This window comes from Peromyscus eremicus, chromosome 15, assembly GCF_949786415.1.
Source record: "Peromyscus eremicus chromosome 15, PerEre_H2_v1, whole genome shotgun sequence".
Lineage (NCBI taxonomy): Eukaryota > Metazoa > Chordata > Mammalia > Rodentia > Cricetidae > Peromyscus > Peromyscus eremicus.
The window spans coordinates 89,198,450-89,216,994 of record NC_081431.1 but is presented as its reverse complement, the minus strand read 5'-3'; the positions used below and the strand labels follow the sequence as shown (position 1 = coordinate 89,216,994).

The 18,545-nt window shown below is 37.7% G+C and overlaps 1 protein-coding gene across 1 annotated transcript; it reads right to left on the bottom strand.

Moving 5' to 3' along the window:
* Nucleotides 1–1,042: 1,042 nt before the first annotated feature.
* LOC131925420 (transforming protein RhoA-like) lies at nt 1,043–2,112 on the bottom strand. The gene has a single exon (XM_059280738.1). It carries the CDS (start codon nt 2,033–2,035, stop codon nt 1,562–1,564), a length of 474 nt encoding a protein of 157 aa, XP_059136721.1. The 5' UTR covers nt 2,036–2,112; the 3' UTR covers nt 1,043–1,561.
* Between the last annotated feature and the right edge of the window lie 16,433 nt (nt 2,113–18,545).

Below are 18,545 nucleotides of genomic sequence, written 5' to 3'. Positions count from 1 at the left end.
CATTTCTAAGTGCTTACTCTATCTCTTGAATGCATTAGAAGACCAGTATAAGTGATTGGTTCATTCTATCAAAATTTATGAGATTATACTCTTCAGATCTTGTTCAGGGTTAAAACTGCCTCATGAGACTGTTCTCAGAACCTATCCCCATCATGCAGTAACACATATTGTAGATGAAGAATAGTGAAGAACATGCCTCACAAATTTGATAAGGACTGACCTAAATACTGATGCTATACCAATGAAAGTAAGGGCTGAAAATTGACTAGTGGACTTAGGAGTAGTTTTTATTGATTGTAAAATTGGGAGACAGAAGCCTAATTTGGGTAATATGGAGACAAGAAGAGGGAAAGCCAAAACATAATCTTTAAAGAATTTTATTGAAAATCAGAAAGAAATAGAACAATGTTTTGGAAGATAATTTCTACTTATGCTATAGCTAATCACAATTATTGATTTTTTTTATAGAAAACTGCCTTTATTCTATTAGTTGGAAAAACTAACTGGTACAGAAAAAAAGTTTAGCCATCCAGAGAGAAGAGAAAACCTCCCTTGCCACCCTTAAGTACTGGTGGCTCCTCTGGGAGGCAACTTGGATACAGTGTGGATAAAGGAGCATTGTGACTTAGAGAGAGCTAGACCCTGGAGTCCAGGTGAGAAAGGCCATGCCACCTCCAAGGAGTAACTGCCTCAGGCGTGAAACCAAAGTCCTATTTACTTAGTCCTGTCTGGAAAGCAGTACTGGGATGATATAGGATTGAATAGCAAAGATATGGCCATATTTTATTAGACAGAGTGAACAAATGGAAATTTTAAAAATGAAATTTCCATCTGACTTTATTTCCAAATACACTTTCTTAAAAAAAAGAAAACAAACAAACAAACAAACAAAAACAAACCAATACACTGTCTGTGGGAATGACAAATATCAGTATTAGGAAATCCAATTATACAAAAAATACTACATCTAGTCTGGAGTAGACACTTTTATTTTGGTAACATACATTGAGTGGTACTAATTACACAGTAACTACACGTAACTAACATGACACCACAGAACTGTAACTCTGCCACAGCTGTGTGGACTTGGGCCTTTCTGGCTGAGCAAGTTTTCAAAAAGCTGGATGCCTTCCCCAGAGCTCTGCCAATGGGATCTGTTAGGAGGAAAGCTCTGAAGTAGTGACTCACCAGAGTTCCTTGCAGCTGACAGATGAGAGGCAGGGCATGTTAGTTATAAAGCAGTTACAGCCTATTTCACAAAAGTTACCAACTGTTTCTTTCTAGAAAGAAGCAAGAAGTTAAGAACTTCTTTGACTCAGTGCCTGGTGTCAGGTGGAGTTCAGAGAGGGCTGTTAGAGAAGTGTCAGAAAGACCCTGGCTGGGCAGACAGGTCGAACATCATTAATAATCATGGCTGGCTTCTAAATACTAGTAGCAAGACGACTTCTGATTTGTAATCTTAGATAAATTATAGATAAATGAAAAGGCCAGTAATCATACACTAAGATTAATAAACAGCACTTCGAAATTAACCTCATGAAGGCTGTGCTTGCACAAGGCTTCACAAACTGAGGCACCCAGATTTTTTCTTCCCACGTCTGGCTTGCAGAGCAGCTCTCGTGACCATTTCAAAAACCTCTCTCACTCCATCTTTGGTCTTTGCTAGATACTCCATGTACCCCAAAGCGCCAATCCTGTTTGATGTATCTCTGCCTTCCTCAGGTTTTACCGGCTCCTGCTTCATTTTGGCTAACTCTTGTCTTGTGTGCGCATCATTCCGAAGATCCTTCTTGTTCCCAACCAGGATGATGGGCACATCGGGACAGAAATGGTTGACTTCAGGAGTCCATTTTTCTGGGATGTTTTCTAAACTATCAAGGCTGTCGATGGAGAAACACATCAGTATAACATCAGTGTCTGGATAGGAGAGAGGCCTTAGGCAATCATAATCTTCCTGTGTCCCACAAAGCCAAATCCTCTTGTTTTCCATCCACTTGGATATCTGCCACATAGTTTTCAAACACTGTGGGCACATAAAGCTCTGGGAATTAGTCCTTGCAGAAGACTATGAGCAAGCATGTCTTACCACAAGCTCCATCACCAACATTCACAGTTTCTTCCTGATGGCAGCTATCTCTTACAAAGGTGCTGAAAACACACAGCTTCCTTGACAGTGGCTGTACAAAGTACCTGAAAGTTCTCAGATGCAAGGATCAAGGCGACGACTCCGAGTCCGGTCTCTCCGCACTCAGGATGCCGTCCGCGAGTCCGCAAGCTCAGAGACAGGACCGGCAGCTCCGCGGGAGAAGGCGGACTGAGGAGAAAACCGACTGAGGACAGTCCCGATTATTGATTTTTATTAGATTTCTAAACCCATGTTCACCAATCTATATTATGAGAAACACTATATAAGTTTTTTATTATTTTATTATTTTTATTATTATTGTTTACAGGTCATCTTTAAAAACAGACACATTAAAATATTTATTTTCCTTTTTATGGCTAGATTTTAATTATTCAAAACTCTTGGCACAATTAAAACACAAAATGAAATAGGGTGTAGAAATAGGGTTTGCTGTTTATGCTCTGAAATATATTTCAAAAACCACTCTTAACAGCAAATCTGTCCTCATCTTATCAAAGAATCTACTTTTTCTCTTCAACTTAGATTTATTTGATATTTATATTCAATTAGTACACTTACTTGTAATAGATTAATCAGCTTCTAAAATGTCCATATTAATTTTAACTTTAAAAAAAATCCAGCATGGCTGAGTTGAGTATAAACCTTATCTGATTAGTATCACAAAAAAGAATCCACCTTCATGGAATGTGACGGCTTTTTGCACGATCATTGGTCAGAAGTGATTCGCCAAATGGCAGCAGCCGTTGTTTGAAGGTAATAATGTGTTCAAACACAATTATTGAGGCATGTCAGTGGACATGTTTTAATCCCAACATTCAGAAGGATGAGGTAGGAAAGAGAATTGTATGTTTCTGGCCAGCCTCCACTGCATACTGAAACAGCACCTCAAACAAACCTACCTACCCCCGTGAAACACATACTTTTTATGTAGCACTGAGCATGGTGGCTTATACGTTTATCCTAGCATTTGACAGACAGAGGCAGGCGGACATCTATGAATTTGTGGCCAGCCTGGTTTCCCTATAGTGTTCCAGATCAGCCAGTGCCACATACTGAGAGACTGTTTAAAAATCAAATGTGCAGGTAACTTGAAAGGATTTAGTGACAGCATTGTAGATATGGTTAGCCTTTAAACAAGAAAAATCCCAAACTGATTCTTAGAAATTAAAAAGCAAAATTTATATGTTATTGTTTATGAGGTCATTTGTATTTCACTAGCCATAGCCTTTTATTTGAACTGGCAAACAATTTTACAGTCTTTTCTGGGAAACAAATGGAACAGACTGTACAAATGGACAGTTTCATGTTAAACAATTGGATTTAACTTGTTGTTCTTTAAAGACAGATATTGACTAGCACAGTTTAAGATATTCAGAGAAAGTAGCAGTCAGATAAATATTGGCTGTATATTATGCTCACAATTGAATGTGAATGGGTCCATTCACTAAGTAATCAGGGCTCCTGGCATTTCCAAAACAGAAGTCATCATAATTTAAGAGGTCCTTGTCCAAATTCCAGAACAAGCCTATTCTTGTCCCATTCTATTTAGTTATTTACTTATTTAAATGTTATCATTTTACATACCAACTACAGTTCTCCCTTCATTCTCCCTCCTCCTGCTCCCCCTTCCACCCTGCCAGCCTACCCCCATCCACTCCTCCATAAAGGTAAGGCCTCCCATGGAGAGTGGATAAAGCCTGGTCCGTTCAATTAAGGCAGGACCAAGCCCATCCCCGCTGCTTCATCATAGGGAATGGGATAAAAATTGCACCCCAGTCTAATGTCTGTGACACAAGATCTATTAAATACTCAGAATTCGCAGGAATATAGTAAGCAGGTAAACCTTAGAATGTAAAAGATCAAGTACAGATAATTGACAAAAATTTGTAACAGGTCATGATTTCCAAATTTCCTTCAATAGAAAATAAAATATCATATTGTTCACACTATAGATTTTATTCTCATTTTTATAATATTTTCAGTGTAAAAATATAAAGATAAGGATATTATACATTATTTGGTATTGTTAAAAAATCAAGCCACCACTTGTAAAGAGGAAAGAAATTTTGTTCTGATGTTTCTTCTTCAACTAATAGAATTTGTAAAACATTTTATCCCCACAATCATTCAGAAGAGGGTACTGGCATTTGTAAGTTGTATGCATGAAATACAAATTTATTATTTATTATGATAATGTGCACAGGGGACTCCAACTGGCTGAGCCAGGGTATTCCACGTGTGCAAGGAAACATGCCAGGCAGACGCAGTGGCGGGCGGCGACATGTCAACATTCAGTCATTCATAGCTGGGCACTGCATCCACTTGGAGATAAGTTTTTTATAATAGAGACATGAAGAGAAAGATGGGAAATAGAGAGGCAGAAAGAAAGAGGGAGAGAGAGCATGGGGGGAGACAGGTCGAAGACGCACACCTCATGGGAATGGAGGGGGAGAAGCAGTTCTCTTTATTAAGCGGGCTATATGTAAGGACACTGGGCGGGTCTCCAAGGAGTGGGTTTCCAGGAGTCAGGCCAGAATACTAACGTTCCTCCATTTTGATTAGTATAAAAAAAGTGAGTTATGGATAGTAAGTGGGGAAACAAGGGCGCTGAATTCTTGAGGCTGCTTGACACTGACACAGGGCGAGTCACGTATAGCAGGAGATCTCAGGTGTCTGTTCCTTAAAGAAACTGGGAAGGCAGGTTGCAGCAATGTTGTTCCAGGATATTGGGGGGAATGGCACTCCAGATCAGGAGTACAGAAGCCATGGCATCTGCTGTTTCTCTGTTGGTCAGGTGGGAGATGTGAATCTGCAAAATATGGGTGAGGTCAAAAATAGGCTCTGGAGATTGTTAGTTTTCATCAGAGCAGATTTCTTGATACAGTAGCAGAACTTTTCCCAGGAACCTGTAGGTATCTGTAAGACAGCTGGAATAGATATCCATGATCTAAATCAGTTTCTCAGAATGAATGCTAAGCAGAGCATTCACAGACAAGTTGTATTTCTTCTCCTTTTTAGGACTTCATTGTGCTGTTGGCTATCTGCAGGAAACATTTCAAAGTCAGTTTCTGCTTTACCATAGTTCTCCTTAGTAAGAGAAAAGTGGACATCCAATATCTCTTTTATCACCTTGAAATGTGTACCAGGAAAAGCAATATTGCCAGTAATGGTTACCTTTGCCTGACCTCTGTGAATGCAACACAGTGAATCATGAATGATTTTAAGTGCTTACCATGAGAACATTTTCAGCCACCACAGAAGCAGAGAAGCTCCAAACCCTTACCACAATTCCTCCCCTTATAATTATCACATGAACTATATTTAATGGTTGACATGTTTAATCACTGTTAAATTTAAATCAGACAAAGATTTCTTCAATAAGGTAACTTCATCTTTTTGTTTTCTGAGTGTATTTCACTTTTAATGTTGGTTAATATAGTTGATCCAGAAGTGTTTTTAAAGAGTGTGTTTGGGAAACAAGTTAGCAAACTGAAATGAAATGTCTTTTCTCTAAAGGAAACATATGAGAACTATTACATTTTTTTTTTTTTTGGAAAATAGAAGTTTGATAGTTTCTCTAGTGTCACTGAGTCTTGAAAGGCAATATTTTAAATTTATTTCTCTATGTTTCATTCTGAGGAAAAATATAGAATTTTACTGGTTTGAAATATTGTCAAAGAATAATAACCGAGGCTTCATTTATTTCAATATTTTCTTTTTATTTTCACCATTAAAAATAACTTCTAAGCTACATTATTTTATAGCAAAATTAAGACAATTTAAGTTTACAATTTCATGCAGGTATAATTTATACAACAACATATTTTTAAACTGGGCAATTTTAAAGTGCATGATTTGAAATTTTATTATGTTTGCACATGAAACAACTATGTGTATAATAAGAACAGTGGCATATGAACAGAAGTTCCTCCAAACCTTATTTGCTTCCTCTCTCCTACCCTTCCTCATATGTCAACTTTTTACTCACCTCCTACTGTAAAATATTAAGATGTATTACATTTGTTTATGCTGTGGGACATTTGCTTGTGGTACATGATGCAAGATTTATTGCATTCTTTATTTTTTAGAATTTTTCTTTCTTTTTTTTATTATTTTGCAATACAATTCAGTTCTACATATCACCCATGGATTCCCTTGTTCTCCCCCTCCCACCCCCCTCACCTTCCCCCCAGCCCACCCCCCCATTCCCACCTCCTCCAGGGCAAAGACTCCCCTGAGGACTGAGATCAACCTGGTAGACTCAGTCCAAGCAGGTCCAGTCCCCTCCTCCCAGGCTGAGCCAAGCGACCCTGCATAGGCCCCAGGTTTCAAACAGCCAACTCATGCAATGAGCACAGGACCCGGTCCCACTGCCTGGATGCCTCCCAAACAGATCAAGCCAATCAACTGTCTCACCCATTCAGAGGGCCTGATCCAGTTGGGGACCCCTCAGCCACTGATTCATAGTTCATGTGTTTCCATTCGTTTGGCTATTTGTCCCTGTGCTTTATCCAACCTTGGTCTCAAAAATTGTGGCTCATATAAACCCTCCTCTTTTTTGCTAATTGGACTCCCACAGCTCCACCCGGGGCCTAGCCATGGATCTCTGCATCCAGATCCCTCAGTCATTGGATGGGGTTTCTAGCATGACAATTAGGGTGTTTGGCCATCCCATCACCAGAGTAGGTCAGTTCGGGCTGTCTCTCGACCATTGCCAGCAGTCTGTTGTGGGTGTATCTTTGTGGATTTCTGTGGGCCTCTCTAGCACTTTGCTTCTTCCTATTCTCATGTGGTCTTCATTTACCATGGTCTCCTATTCCTTGTTCTCCCACTCTGTTCTTGATCCAGCTGGGATCTCCCGCTCCCCCAAGCTCTCTCTCCCTCGACCCTTGCCCTTCATTACCCCCACTCATTTCCAAGCTGTTCAAGTAGATCTCATCCATTTCTCCATCACTGGACGATCCCCATGTCTTTCTTGAGGTCCTGTTTTCCAGGTAGCCTCCCTGGTGATGTGAGTAGCAGTCCAGTCATCCTTGTTCCACATCTAGTATCCTCCTATGAGTGAGTACATACCATGATTGTCTTTCTGAGTCTGGGTTACCTCACTCAGGATGATTTTTTTCTAGATCCATCCATTTGCCTACAAACCTCATGATGTCATTGTTTTTCTCTGCTGAGTAGTATTCCATTGTGTATATGTACCACATTTTGTTTATCCATTCTTCAGTTGAAGGGCATCTAGGTTGTTTCCATGTTCTATTACAAACAATGCTGATATGAACATAGCTGAACAAGTGCTCTTGTGGTGTGATTGAGCACTCCTTCGGTATATGCCCAAGAGTGGTATAGCTGGATCTTGGGGGAGATTAATTCCCAATTTTCTAAGAAAGTGCCATATTGATTTCCAAAGTGGTTGTACAAGCTTGCATTCCCACCAACAGTGGAGGAGAGTTCTCCTAGCTCCACATCCTCTCCAGCATAAGGTGTCTTCAGTGTTTTTGATCTTAGCCATTCTGACAGGAGTAAAGTGGTATCTCAGAGTTGTTTTGATTTGCATTTCCCTGATAATTAGGAATGTTGAGCAATTCCTTAAATGTCTTTCAGCCATTTGAGTTTCCTCTGTTGAGAATTCTCTGTTTAGTTCTATCGCCCATTTCTTAATTGGACTGTTGGGCATTTTGATGTCTAATTTCTTGAGTTCCTTATATATTCTGGATATCAGTTCTCTGTCAAATGTGGGGGTGGTGAAGATCTTTTCCCATTCTGTAGGCTGTCACTTTGTCTTGTTGACCATATCCTTTGCTCTACAGAAGCTTCTCAGTTTCAAGAGGTCCCATTGATTGATTGTTTCTCTCAGTTTCTATGCTACTGGTGTTATATTTAGAAAGTGATCTGCTATGCCAATGCATTCAAGACTACTTCCTACTTTCTCTTCTAGCAGGTTCAGAGCAGCTGGATTTATGTTGAGGTCCTTGATCCACTTGGACTTAAGTTTTGTGCATGGTGATAGATATGGATCTATTTGCAGCCTTCTACATGTTGATATCCAGTTATGCCAGCACCATTTGTTGAAGATGCTTTCTTTTTTCCATTGTGCACTTTTGGCTTCTTTGTCAAAAATTGTATGTTCATAGGTGTGCAGATTAATGTAAGGGTCTTCAATTCGATTCCATTGGTCCACATGTCAGTTTTTATGCCAGTACCAAGCTGTTTTTATTACTGTAGCTCTATAGTAGAGCTTGAAGTCAGGGATTATGATGCGTCCAGAGGTTGGGTTATTGTACAGGATTCTTTTGGCTATCCTGGGTGTTTTGTTTTTCCATATGAAGTTGAGTATTTTTTCTTTCCAGGTCTGTGAAGAATTGTGTTGGTATTTTGATGGGGATTGCATTGAATCTGTAGATTGCTTTTGGTAAGATTGCCATTTTTACTACGTTAGTCCTGCCTATCCATGAGCATGGGAGATATTTCCATTTTCTGACATCTTCAATTTCTTTTTACAGGGACTTAAAGTTCTTGTCATATAGGTCCTTCACTTGCTTGGTTAGTGTTACCCCAAGGTATTTTATGTCATTTGTGGCTATTGTAAAGGGTGATGTATCTCTGATTTCATTCTCAGCTTCTTTGTCCATTGTATATAGGAGGGCTACTGATTTTTTTGAGTTGATCTTGTATCCTGCTGTGCTGCTGAAGGTGTTTATAAGCTGTATCAGTTCCTTGGTTGAATCTTGGTGTCACTCAAGTATACTATCATGTCATCTGCAAATAGGGAAAGTTTGACTTCTTCCTTTCCAATTTGTATCCCCTTAATCTCCTTATGTTGTCTTATTGCTCTGGCTAGAACTTCAAGTACTATATTGAATAAGTATGGAGAGAGCAGACAGCCTTGCCTCGTTCCTGATTTTAGTGGAATTGCTTTGAGTTTCTCTCCATTTTTTTTGATGTTGGCTGTTGGCTTGCTGTAAATTGCCTTTATTATGTTTAGGTATGTTCCCTGTATTCCTGATCACTCCAAGACCTTTATCATGAAGGGGTGTTGGATTTTGTCAAATGCCTTTTCTGCATCTAGTGAGATGATCATGTGTTTTTTTTTTTCTTTGAGTTTGTTTATATGGTGTATTACATTGACGGACTTTCGTATGTTGAACCACCCTTGCATCCCAGGGATGAAGCCTATTTGATCATGGTGGATAATTGTTTTGTCAGTTACACCCTGGAAAACACAGGCAATAGGTAAAACCACAGCAGTAAACCCCAACGAAGAGAAGTACACACACATTACCACCAAAAATAACAGGAATGAACAATCACTGGTAGCCATCCTGATATCAGCAAAATAGATTTCAAACTAAAATCATTCAAAAGAGTTCAAGAAGGGCATTACATACTCATCACAGGAAAGATCCACCAAGGTGAAGCTTCAATTCTGAACATGTATGCCCCAACACACAAGGGCACCCATATATGTAAAAGAAACATTACTAAAGCTTAAACCACATATAAAACCCCACACATTAATAGTGGGAGACCTCAACACCCCACTTTCACCACTGGAGAGATCTCCCAAATCGAAACTTAACAGAGAAATAAAGGACTTAATTGATGTCATGACTCAAATGGACTTAATCGATATCTACAGAACATTCCAGCCTAACAAAAAAGAATATACCTTCTCAGCACCCCATGGAACCTTCTCTAAAATCAACCACATACTTGGCCACAAAACAAATCTCAACAGATACAAAACAATTGGAATAACCTCCTGTGTTCTATCAGATCACCATGGTCTAAAGTTAGATTTCAACAACAACAAAAACTACAGAAAACCTACAATATCATGGAAACTGAATAATGCTCAACTGAATCACCAATGGGTTAAGGAAGAAATAAAGAAAGAAATTAAAGACTTCCTAGAGATCAACGAAAATGAAGACACCACATACCCAAACCTATGGGACACTATGAAAGCAGTGCTAAGAGGGAAATTCATAGCACTATATGCCCACATAAATAAGTTGGAGAAATCTCACACTAGTGACTTAACAGCACACCTGAAAGCTCTAGAACAAGAGGAAGCAAAGTCTCCCAGGAGAAATAGACGCCAGGGAATTATCAAAGTGAGAGCTGAAATTAATAAAATAGAAACAAAAAGAACAGTACAAAAAATTAATGAGACAAAGAGTTTGTTCTTTGAGAAAATCAACAAGATAGACAAGCCCTTATCCAAACTAACCAAAAGACAGAGAGAGAGAGCATCCAAATCAACAAAATCAGAAATGAAAAGGGGGACATAACAACGGACATTGAGGAAATCCAGAGAATCATCAGATCATACTTCAAAAACCTCTATTCCACAAAACTGGAAAACTTAAAAGAAATGGATAACTTTCTGGATAGGTACCACATACCTGAGTTAAATCAAGACCAGATAAACTATTTAAATAGTCCAATAACCCCTAAGGAAATAGAAATAGTCATTAAAAGTCTCCCAACCAAAAAAAAGCCCAGGACCAGATGGTTTCAGTGCAGAATTCTACCAGATCTTCAAAGAACAGTTAATACCAATACTCTCTAAATTGTTCCACACAATAGAAACAGAAGGAACATTACCAAACTCCTTCTGTGAGGCTACAATTACCCTGATTCCTAAACCAAACAAGGATACAACAAAGAAAGAGAACCACAGACCTATCTCCCTCATGAACATTGATGCAAAAATACTCAATAAAATACTGGCAAACAGACTCCAAGAACACATCAGAACGATTTATTGCATTCTTTTGTGTTGCATTTGTTTAACTCTGTGAAGCTATGTTACTGTGCCTGTCTAGAATACCTGATGGTCTAATAAGGAGCTGAATTGCCAACAGTGAGGTAGGAGAAAGAATAGTCAGAGCTGGCATGAAGAGAGAATAAATAGAAGGAAAAATATGGAAGATGAAAGAAGAAAGATCAAGAGAACAAGGAGAGGAGGATGCTAGGGTCTAGCGTCACATTCACACATCCAGCCATGGAGTAAGAATAAAAGGAAGATATACAGAAGTAAGAAAAGGAAAAAGTCCAGAGGCAAAATGTAGATTGGATAATTTCAAGATAAGAAAAGCTGGCAAAAAACAAGCCAAGCTAAGCCCAGGAATTATAATTAAAGATAAGCCTCCTTGTATGATTTATTTGGAAGCTGGGTGGAGGGCCTCCCAAAAGAGCAAAAACAATCAACGACAATGTTGTATCATTAGAAATTAATTTATGTTTTAAATAACTGGAATCATGTCTTGAATTAGTTTTTTGGTTTTGGTGAGGCTTTTTTTTTTGGGGGGGGTAGAGTTCATTTTCTCCTTTTCTTTTTCATTTTCTTTTTTTCCCTACTTTATATAGTTATTTTTTAGTATCTTAAATAAATATGCTGAGAACTTTTATGTATAAGTAGTTTGGATATACATTACTAATTATTTTTTATTATTTGAAATTTGTACTTGTAATCCAATAACATTTTTGATATTTTATTTTGAAGCACTGTGTTGATCTAAAAATACTAGTAATTTTATTTATTAGTGATGAATTAACTTTTTAAAATCTTTTTAGCTACAGAAAATATTTTTCATATGAAACATTATGATTATGGTTTCCCCTATGTCAACTCCTCCCAGATCCTTTCCACCTCTCCCCCACACAAGTACATACATTCCTTTTCTCTCTTTCATTGTAAAACATATAAACATCTAATAACAAAAATAAAATTGCATAAAACAAAAACAATGAACCAGGATAGTATAAAACAAACAAACAAATAGAAGAAAAAAGAGTCAAAGGAAAAACCTAAAAAGCAGATATAGACAAAAAGATACACACACTCACACAAAAAGAAATCCTCCCCCATAAAAACCCTCAAAACCGAGAACCATAAGATATAAGCAAAAGACATGTCTTAGTGTTTTATTCCTGTGAAGAGTCATTACAGCCACAGAAAGTGTTATAAATGGAAACATTTAATTGGGTCTGGCTCACAGTTCAGAGGTTTGCTCCCTTCCTGTCATGGCAGGAAGCATGGAGGCACACAGTCAGACACAGTGCTGAAATAGCTGAGTTCTGTATCTGGATCAGCAGGCATCAGGAAGAGGTGAGAGACACTGGGCCTGGATTGGGACTCTGAAATGTGAAATCTCAACCCCAGTGACATACTTCCTCCAACAAGACCACAACTACTCCAACAAGGCCTCCACATTTCAATCTTTTCAAATAATGGCACTCCCTGTGAGCCTACGTCGCCGTTTTCATTGAAACCAACACAACCTGTAAGATTTAAAGAAATGAGTTTATGTTCATATTATGATCAATCCATGTGAGTCTATTTAATAGGTAAAAGGGATTTATTAAGATATGAATTGAGGAAATACACTCACAAATATAGAATGGAGTAAACAGCTGAAGTTGTCTTCTGATCTGACTAGGATCAAATCTACCTTGCAGGCAGGAGCAGGGAGATGGGGCATTGATCCTTCTCCCTCTCCTTTTTGGATGTCACATACAACAGCAGGAAGCACCAACTCCTTTGGGCCCTATAACCCAAGGTCATGGGCAGAGCAAATACCACCACATTTTCCCCTTTTGTCTAAATAAGAAGGTTCTAAACTTCAAGCAAACTATATACAATTGCTATGAGATAATGCTTTTGTAAACAGATTTAATAAAATGCCGATTGTCCAGTAGCCAGGCAGGAAGTATAGGTGGGGTGAGCAACTAAGAGAATTCTGGGAAGAGGAAGGCTGAGTCAGGAGTCACCAGACAGATACAGAGGAGGCAAAATGACAAGGTTAAACTGAGAAAAGGGACCGAGCCACATGGCTAAACAAAAATAAGAATTATGGGTTAATTTAAGTGTAAGAGCTAGTCGGTAATGAGCCTGAGCTAATAGCCAAGCAGTTATAATTAATAGAAGCCTCTAAGTGATTATTTTATAAGCAACTGTGGGACCACGGGGCCAGGCAGGACCATGGGGCCAGGCAGGACTGGAGGAAAACTTCCAGCTATATACAATAAAAATGATTATCAAGTCCTGTCCAGGAAAAACAAAGGGTAGTAACATAAACAAAAATGGAACTACAACCAACAAGAATAATATCAAACAAGAAAAACATGCTAAATGTCCAGAACATAAGTAATTGGCAAATTACTGAGATTATTCCAATAGCTGTCCTATCTTGACAATTCTAACTCTAGTACTAATATGTTCTAGCTAATATACAAGAAGATTATACCTGTAACTATCTAGTCTTCAACTCCATCAAAGACTTGAGAAAGAACATAATAATACCTCAGGAAATAGAAAATACAAGCAAGCAATTTCTGAAATTTTTGTGAGAATAGACAGAGACAGCTGGCAGTTTGGATAGTCACCTAAAATTTTTCAGCATCATTGGGGCATCCAAGTTGGCTATAGGCCTAAAATATCTGACAGACCATTTTCAAAAGCAGGAATTTTAAAGACCAACTTGCCTGTCTTGGCAGAGTTTAGTAGTCACTTTTCCTTGTGCCCTGCTTGTCTGAAAAGGACAGTGTTCATACTTTCAGCAGTTGAGACCAGGGCAGTTCTTTGCTGAGCAGGCCATTTTGTACCAAGAAGACAGAGATCCTGCCTGCCAAGTGATAGGACTAAAGGCATGTGATAACATTGCAAGACTTCTGTGTTATGGCTGGATTTCTTCTCTAATCTCCAGGTAAGCTTTATTTATTAAAGCACAAATAAAAATACCACCACAACTGCTAGTGGTCTAAGGTGGGGTGATCCTTGTGGATTCCCAGGAACTTCCCTAGCACAGTTTCTCCCTGTTCCCTTGATGTTTCTCCTGGCGATGGGACAGGATCCATCCCTGCTGCATGAGCAGGCTTTTTGAAGTCCAGTGCCTATGTGCAATACATTACACAGCCTTGGTTCAGGGGGAGGGGCTTGGACCTGCCTCAAGTGAATGTACCAGGCTCTGCTGACTCCCCATGGGAGTCCTTGCCTTGGAGGAGGTGAGGATGGGGGGGTGGGTTGGTTGAAAGTCTGGGGGCAGGAAGAGGGAGGAGGGGGCAACTGTGGTTGGCATGTAAAATTAACAGAAAATTTCTTAATAATAAAAATATTAAATGCCATGTTCTCTAGGTCTATGAAGTGTTTGAAGATTACCGGTCCATCTGACATATATTTCTGTAAATCTGGAGAACCTAACTAACATAACTAGAGACATGACAAGCACGGTGACTGTAGCTCTGTAAGTCTTCTCTACCTAAATAATCTAAGGACTAAGGCTTCTCATTAACAAGGTAAACAGTCTGTAAACAGACGTACCATATAAGAATAATGACCTCAAAATTGTGACAATACACAAAATATCGTAAACAGAGGTAGAAATGTATAGTACAATATGCAATATGACAACAGTGTCCTTAATATACATCAATGTACAAAGTATCGTAACCAGAGTTAAAACAGACATACAGTATGATAAATATAATATTACATTTGTATCAATACACAAAATATTTAAAGAAGAGTAAGAATATGTGTACAATAAAGCATATATAGTTTTGTTTTTGTATCAATATACAAATTGTCTTAAGTAGAAATATAAGAACAGTTTACATATGTATGAAATATACAAGAATCCATATCAGTGCAAATTATACGAGACTGATAGTTTGCTAAATCAATTTACTAGTAGATAATATAATCTACCTTAATATACTATACCTATACATTCCTTTTTTTTTCTTTTCTAAAGGAGAATATTGAGTCTAAATCTTATTGTTCCACCACAAACCTATAACCTCTCATTCATAACCCTGAGAAAAATGAAACCTTTGGGAGTGGGACATTTTTTTCTTAGAATTGTGGGGTCCTGTAAGAAAGCTTAGGTAGTTAGGTCTCAATAGGGCTAGGCATAGAGTATGCAGCCAGTCTCAGAGTAATGGATAAGATTATCTGAGATTGTGGCTAGAAGTGTAGTATAATGGACCATCTCATCTTATTACCATCATGAATAGTTTTCAGTACCAAGCTGATCATTGAGTAATGTTCTTAGCTGTAATGGCATCACTCTGGTCCAAGTAGAGTCATTCTTGTGGGGCCCCATCTTCCTTCTGGAGACTTCAGAGATTGCTATTAGGAAGACTTATTTTTCACTGTGGAAAACTTAAACATTATTAGTATCAAAATGGAAAGTTTGGATTTAAAGATGACATGACATATAAGGAAGGATTCTGAGAAATCAAGAATAAGCGTGGAGAGAAATAGATTCTTGATAACAACGGTCCTTAGATTATTGTTTTTCTTCTGTCTCACACCAATTAGCTTTTCAGATATGGGTGTCAATTATTATGATCAATCCACATAAGTCTATTTAATGGGTAATAGGGATTTATTAAGATATAAATTGAGGAAATACACTCACAAATACAGAACAGAATAGACAGCTGAAGTTGTCTTCTGATTTGACTGGGAGCAAATCCACCTCACAGGCAGGAGCAGGGAGATGGGGCATGTGACCCTTCTCCCTCTCCTTTTAAGAGTTCATATACAATGGCAGAAAGCATGCCTCCTTCAGGTCCTATAGCCTAAGGTCATGGGTGGAGCAAATATCACTAACTGTTTGTTTTGTGTTGGCCATCTGCTGCTGGGCATGGGGCCTGCCCTTTATAGTGGTTTTATTAGTGAGAATTATTAAGAATTAATATTTTAATAATGATGGAATTTTGTTACTCATACCCGAAAATAATTTTGTATTTATTATATATCTTATGGTGCATAAATACGCAATCTGCTGAGTTGTTTAATGTTGTTCATATGTACATGTGTTAACGGTAGACCAATTGGGATTGGACAATGTATCAGAGGATTTATCCCTACAGAAAACTGACTCCAAGTATTACAAGTCTGAAGAGGGAGAGAGAATTGTAAATATAGCTGTTAGCCCAGTACAACTTTGGAAAGTGTTTCATTCCATGTGAGAAATTGTTCCATCAAAAGTCTGTGCTTATGCAGCTATTCAAGGGCGAGGTAAAATTTGTATAATTGCCTTTTCTAAAGTTTACAGTTGCCAGACATTGAAAACTGACTTCCACCTTTGCCTCAAGTATTTTGCTCATTCTTATTCAAACTCTATTGATAAGTGGTATAGACCACTTGGGATTTTCTAGTAGCTCATGATTCTATGTCATTTTGTCTCTGTATATGTTTTTTCATATTTAATTTATTTTCTTTTTTCTTCTTATTTTTACTTTTGAGATAAGGTCTTCTGACACAGCCCTGGCTGTCTTGGCACTCACTATGTAGACAAGGATGACTTTGAACTTACCGAGATCGACCTTCCTCAGCCTCTCAAGTTGAGGCATTCAGCATTTGATTATACGAACTATATCTAAATTTTAACTGATGTTGGTGGATCACCATTGTCTGTGAGAAGGAAGACATGCTTGATTTTTAAGGAAGAATCATATGGTAACATGAAGTAATTTAGGTAAGACATGACATCTATGAAACTAATTTTATCTCTCATAGTACAAATTATCTAGCATTGTTACTAGAATGTATTTCACACTTGTGTTTTAATGATGATTTAAAAGAGATACTTAACTTTTTCTAATTTTTCTATTATGGTAAATATGCTTTAGTATCTAACAAATGATTGGATATAAACATTAATTCAGTTAAACCAATCAATATTAAATATTAATCTTCAAGCATGCTCTGTGTGTAATCACAGAAGAGAGATGCTGGGTCAGCAGGTTTTCCCACTGGCTTTCATGTTACACTCTTAGGTTTTCCTGTCTTGTCATATCAATGTTCCCACTGGAATCTAGCAGTGGAGGGACCAGCATTCTCTTAGTTGCACCTCAAGTGAAGTGAGCCACTGTTTGTGAGCAGACAAATCTTCCAAATCTTGTCTGTCCAGTTTTCACTATTCCATAGTCTTTACATAAAATATCAAATGCAACGTCAGTTTTAATCTAGTGATAAATAGATTACATAGAAAAACAGACCTTAAAAATGTAAAGTGTTGTGGAATAAAACAATCTGAATAGATTTTTTGTTGTTGCAAAGTTTATTTGTTGCTAGGTTTAGCCGTCCATTTTGTTTTAATAATATATCTTCTAATGCCATCTCTTCTATGTTTATCTTATACGTGGTATTTTTCTACCTTTAGAAAATTTATTTTTGAACTTAAAATATATTTTAGATAATATACCACAGACTTATAGTAACTTTTAATGTTCTTGATAATTACTTATCAGAAAATTTCTTGGCTGTATTTTCCATTTTTTGTATGCCAAATAAGTTTGGATTAAATGTCACATTCTATGCAGTTTTGCATTGCAGATATTGAATACTCCTATAACATTTATTGAGTTTGTTCTGGAACAAAGCTAACTTGCCTGGAAATAATTTGATTATTTCAAGTATTACTTTATGGTTTTAATTATGGTTTAAAAATCACCTTTGATTGAGGAGCTTTTATGACTCCTGACTGAGGAACTCTTTATGATGCCCTGAGCTTTTATTGTTCTTTTCTTTCCTGAAGCTATTTCTTCCTTACCTTCATCATTCCTTTATGCCTTTTGCAATCTATCACACACTGATCCTGTAGCCAGGCACTCTGCACCTTTCATCTGCCTCCTACCTTGTCTTTTTCTTCTTTTTAACTCTCCCAGTGAGATATGTCATCCTGCTCTCTCCACATTGTCTGTCATCTACTCAATAGAGAGGACTAGGTTTGTGCTTCCTTACAAAGTGATAGCCTTGTAATTCCATCCAAGAGGTAATCTTGGGAAATCAGAGGTCTTAATTCACTGTGTTTCTTTTCACAGGGAACAAATTTCTACCTTGTTTGATAAGCATTGTTTTATATTTATTATTATTTATTACATTTTTTCTGTGTAACTGCAGTTGATTTAGAAGAGAGGGTAAATACAATTCCTGCAATTCTACTTATTAGTTGAAAGTACCAAATTCAAAGATAAAGTTACTGTTTGTTTAATTTGAAAGCTAGAAGTTGGCTCCATTACAAGTATTATAGTTTTAGAGTTACACAAAATGCCCAGCTACTTTTTCCTCTTTCATACAGCTCTGAATATTTAGCATAGGGTGTGGTGTCACTAACAGGGGCTGAGTGTTCCCATCTTAGTTCATTTGATTAAAATAATCCATTGCTAACATGTGTACCTAATCAAGACAGATTTTTCTGTGAATCTTTTACTGAGCCTTTCTTCCTAGGTGTTTCGAAGTGTGTTGACAGTTCAAACTACCACAATACTCATCCAAAAAAGCTACATTATATAGAAGCAAAATTTTCAAATTTATATTAATACCTTCACTCAGACAGCTACCAAGATGTTTGGGATAAAGTACATTGTTGTTTAAACA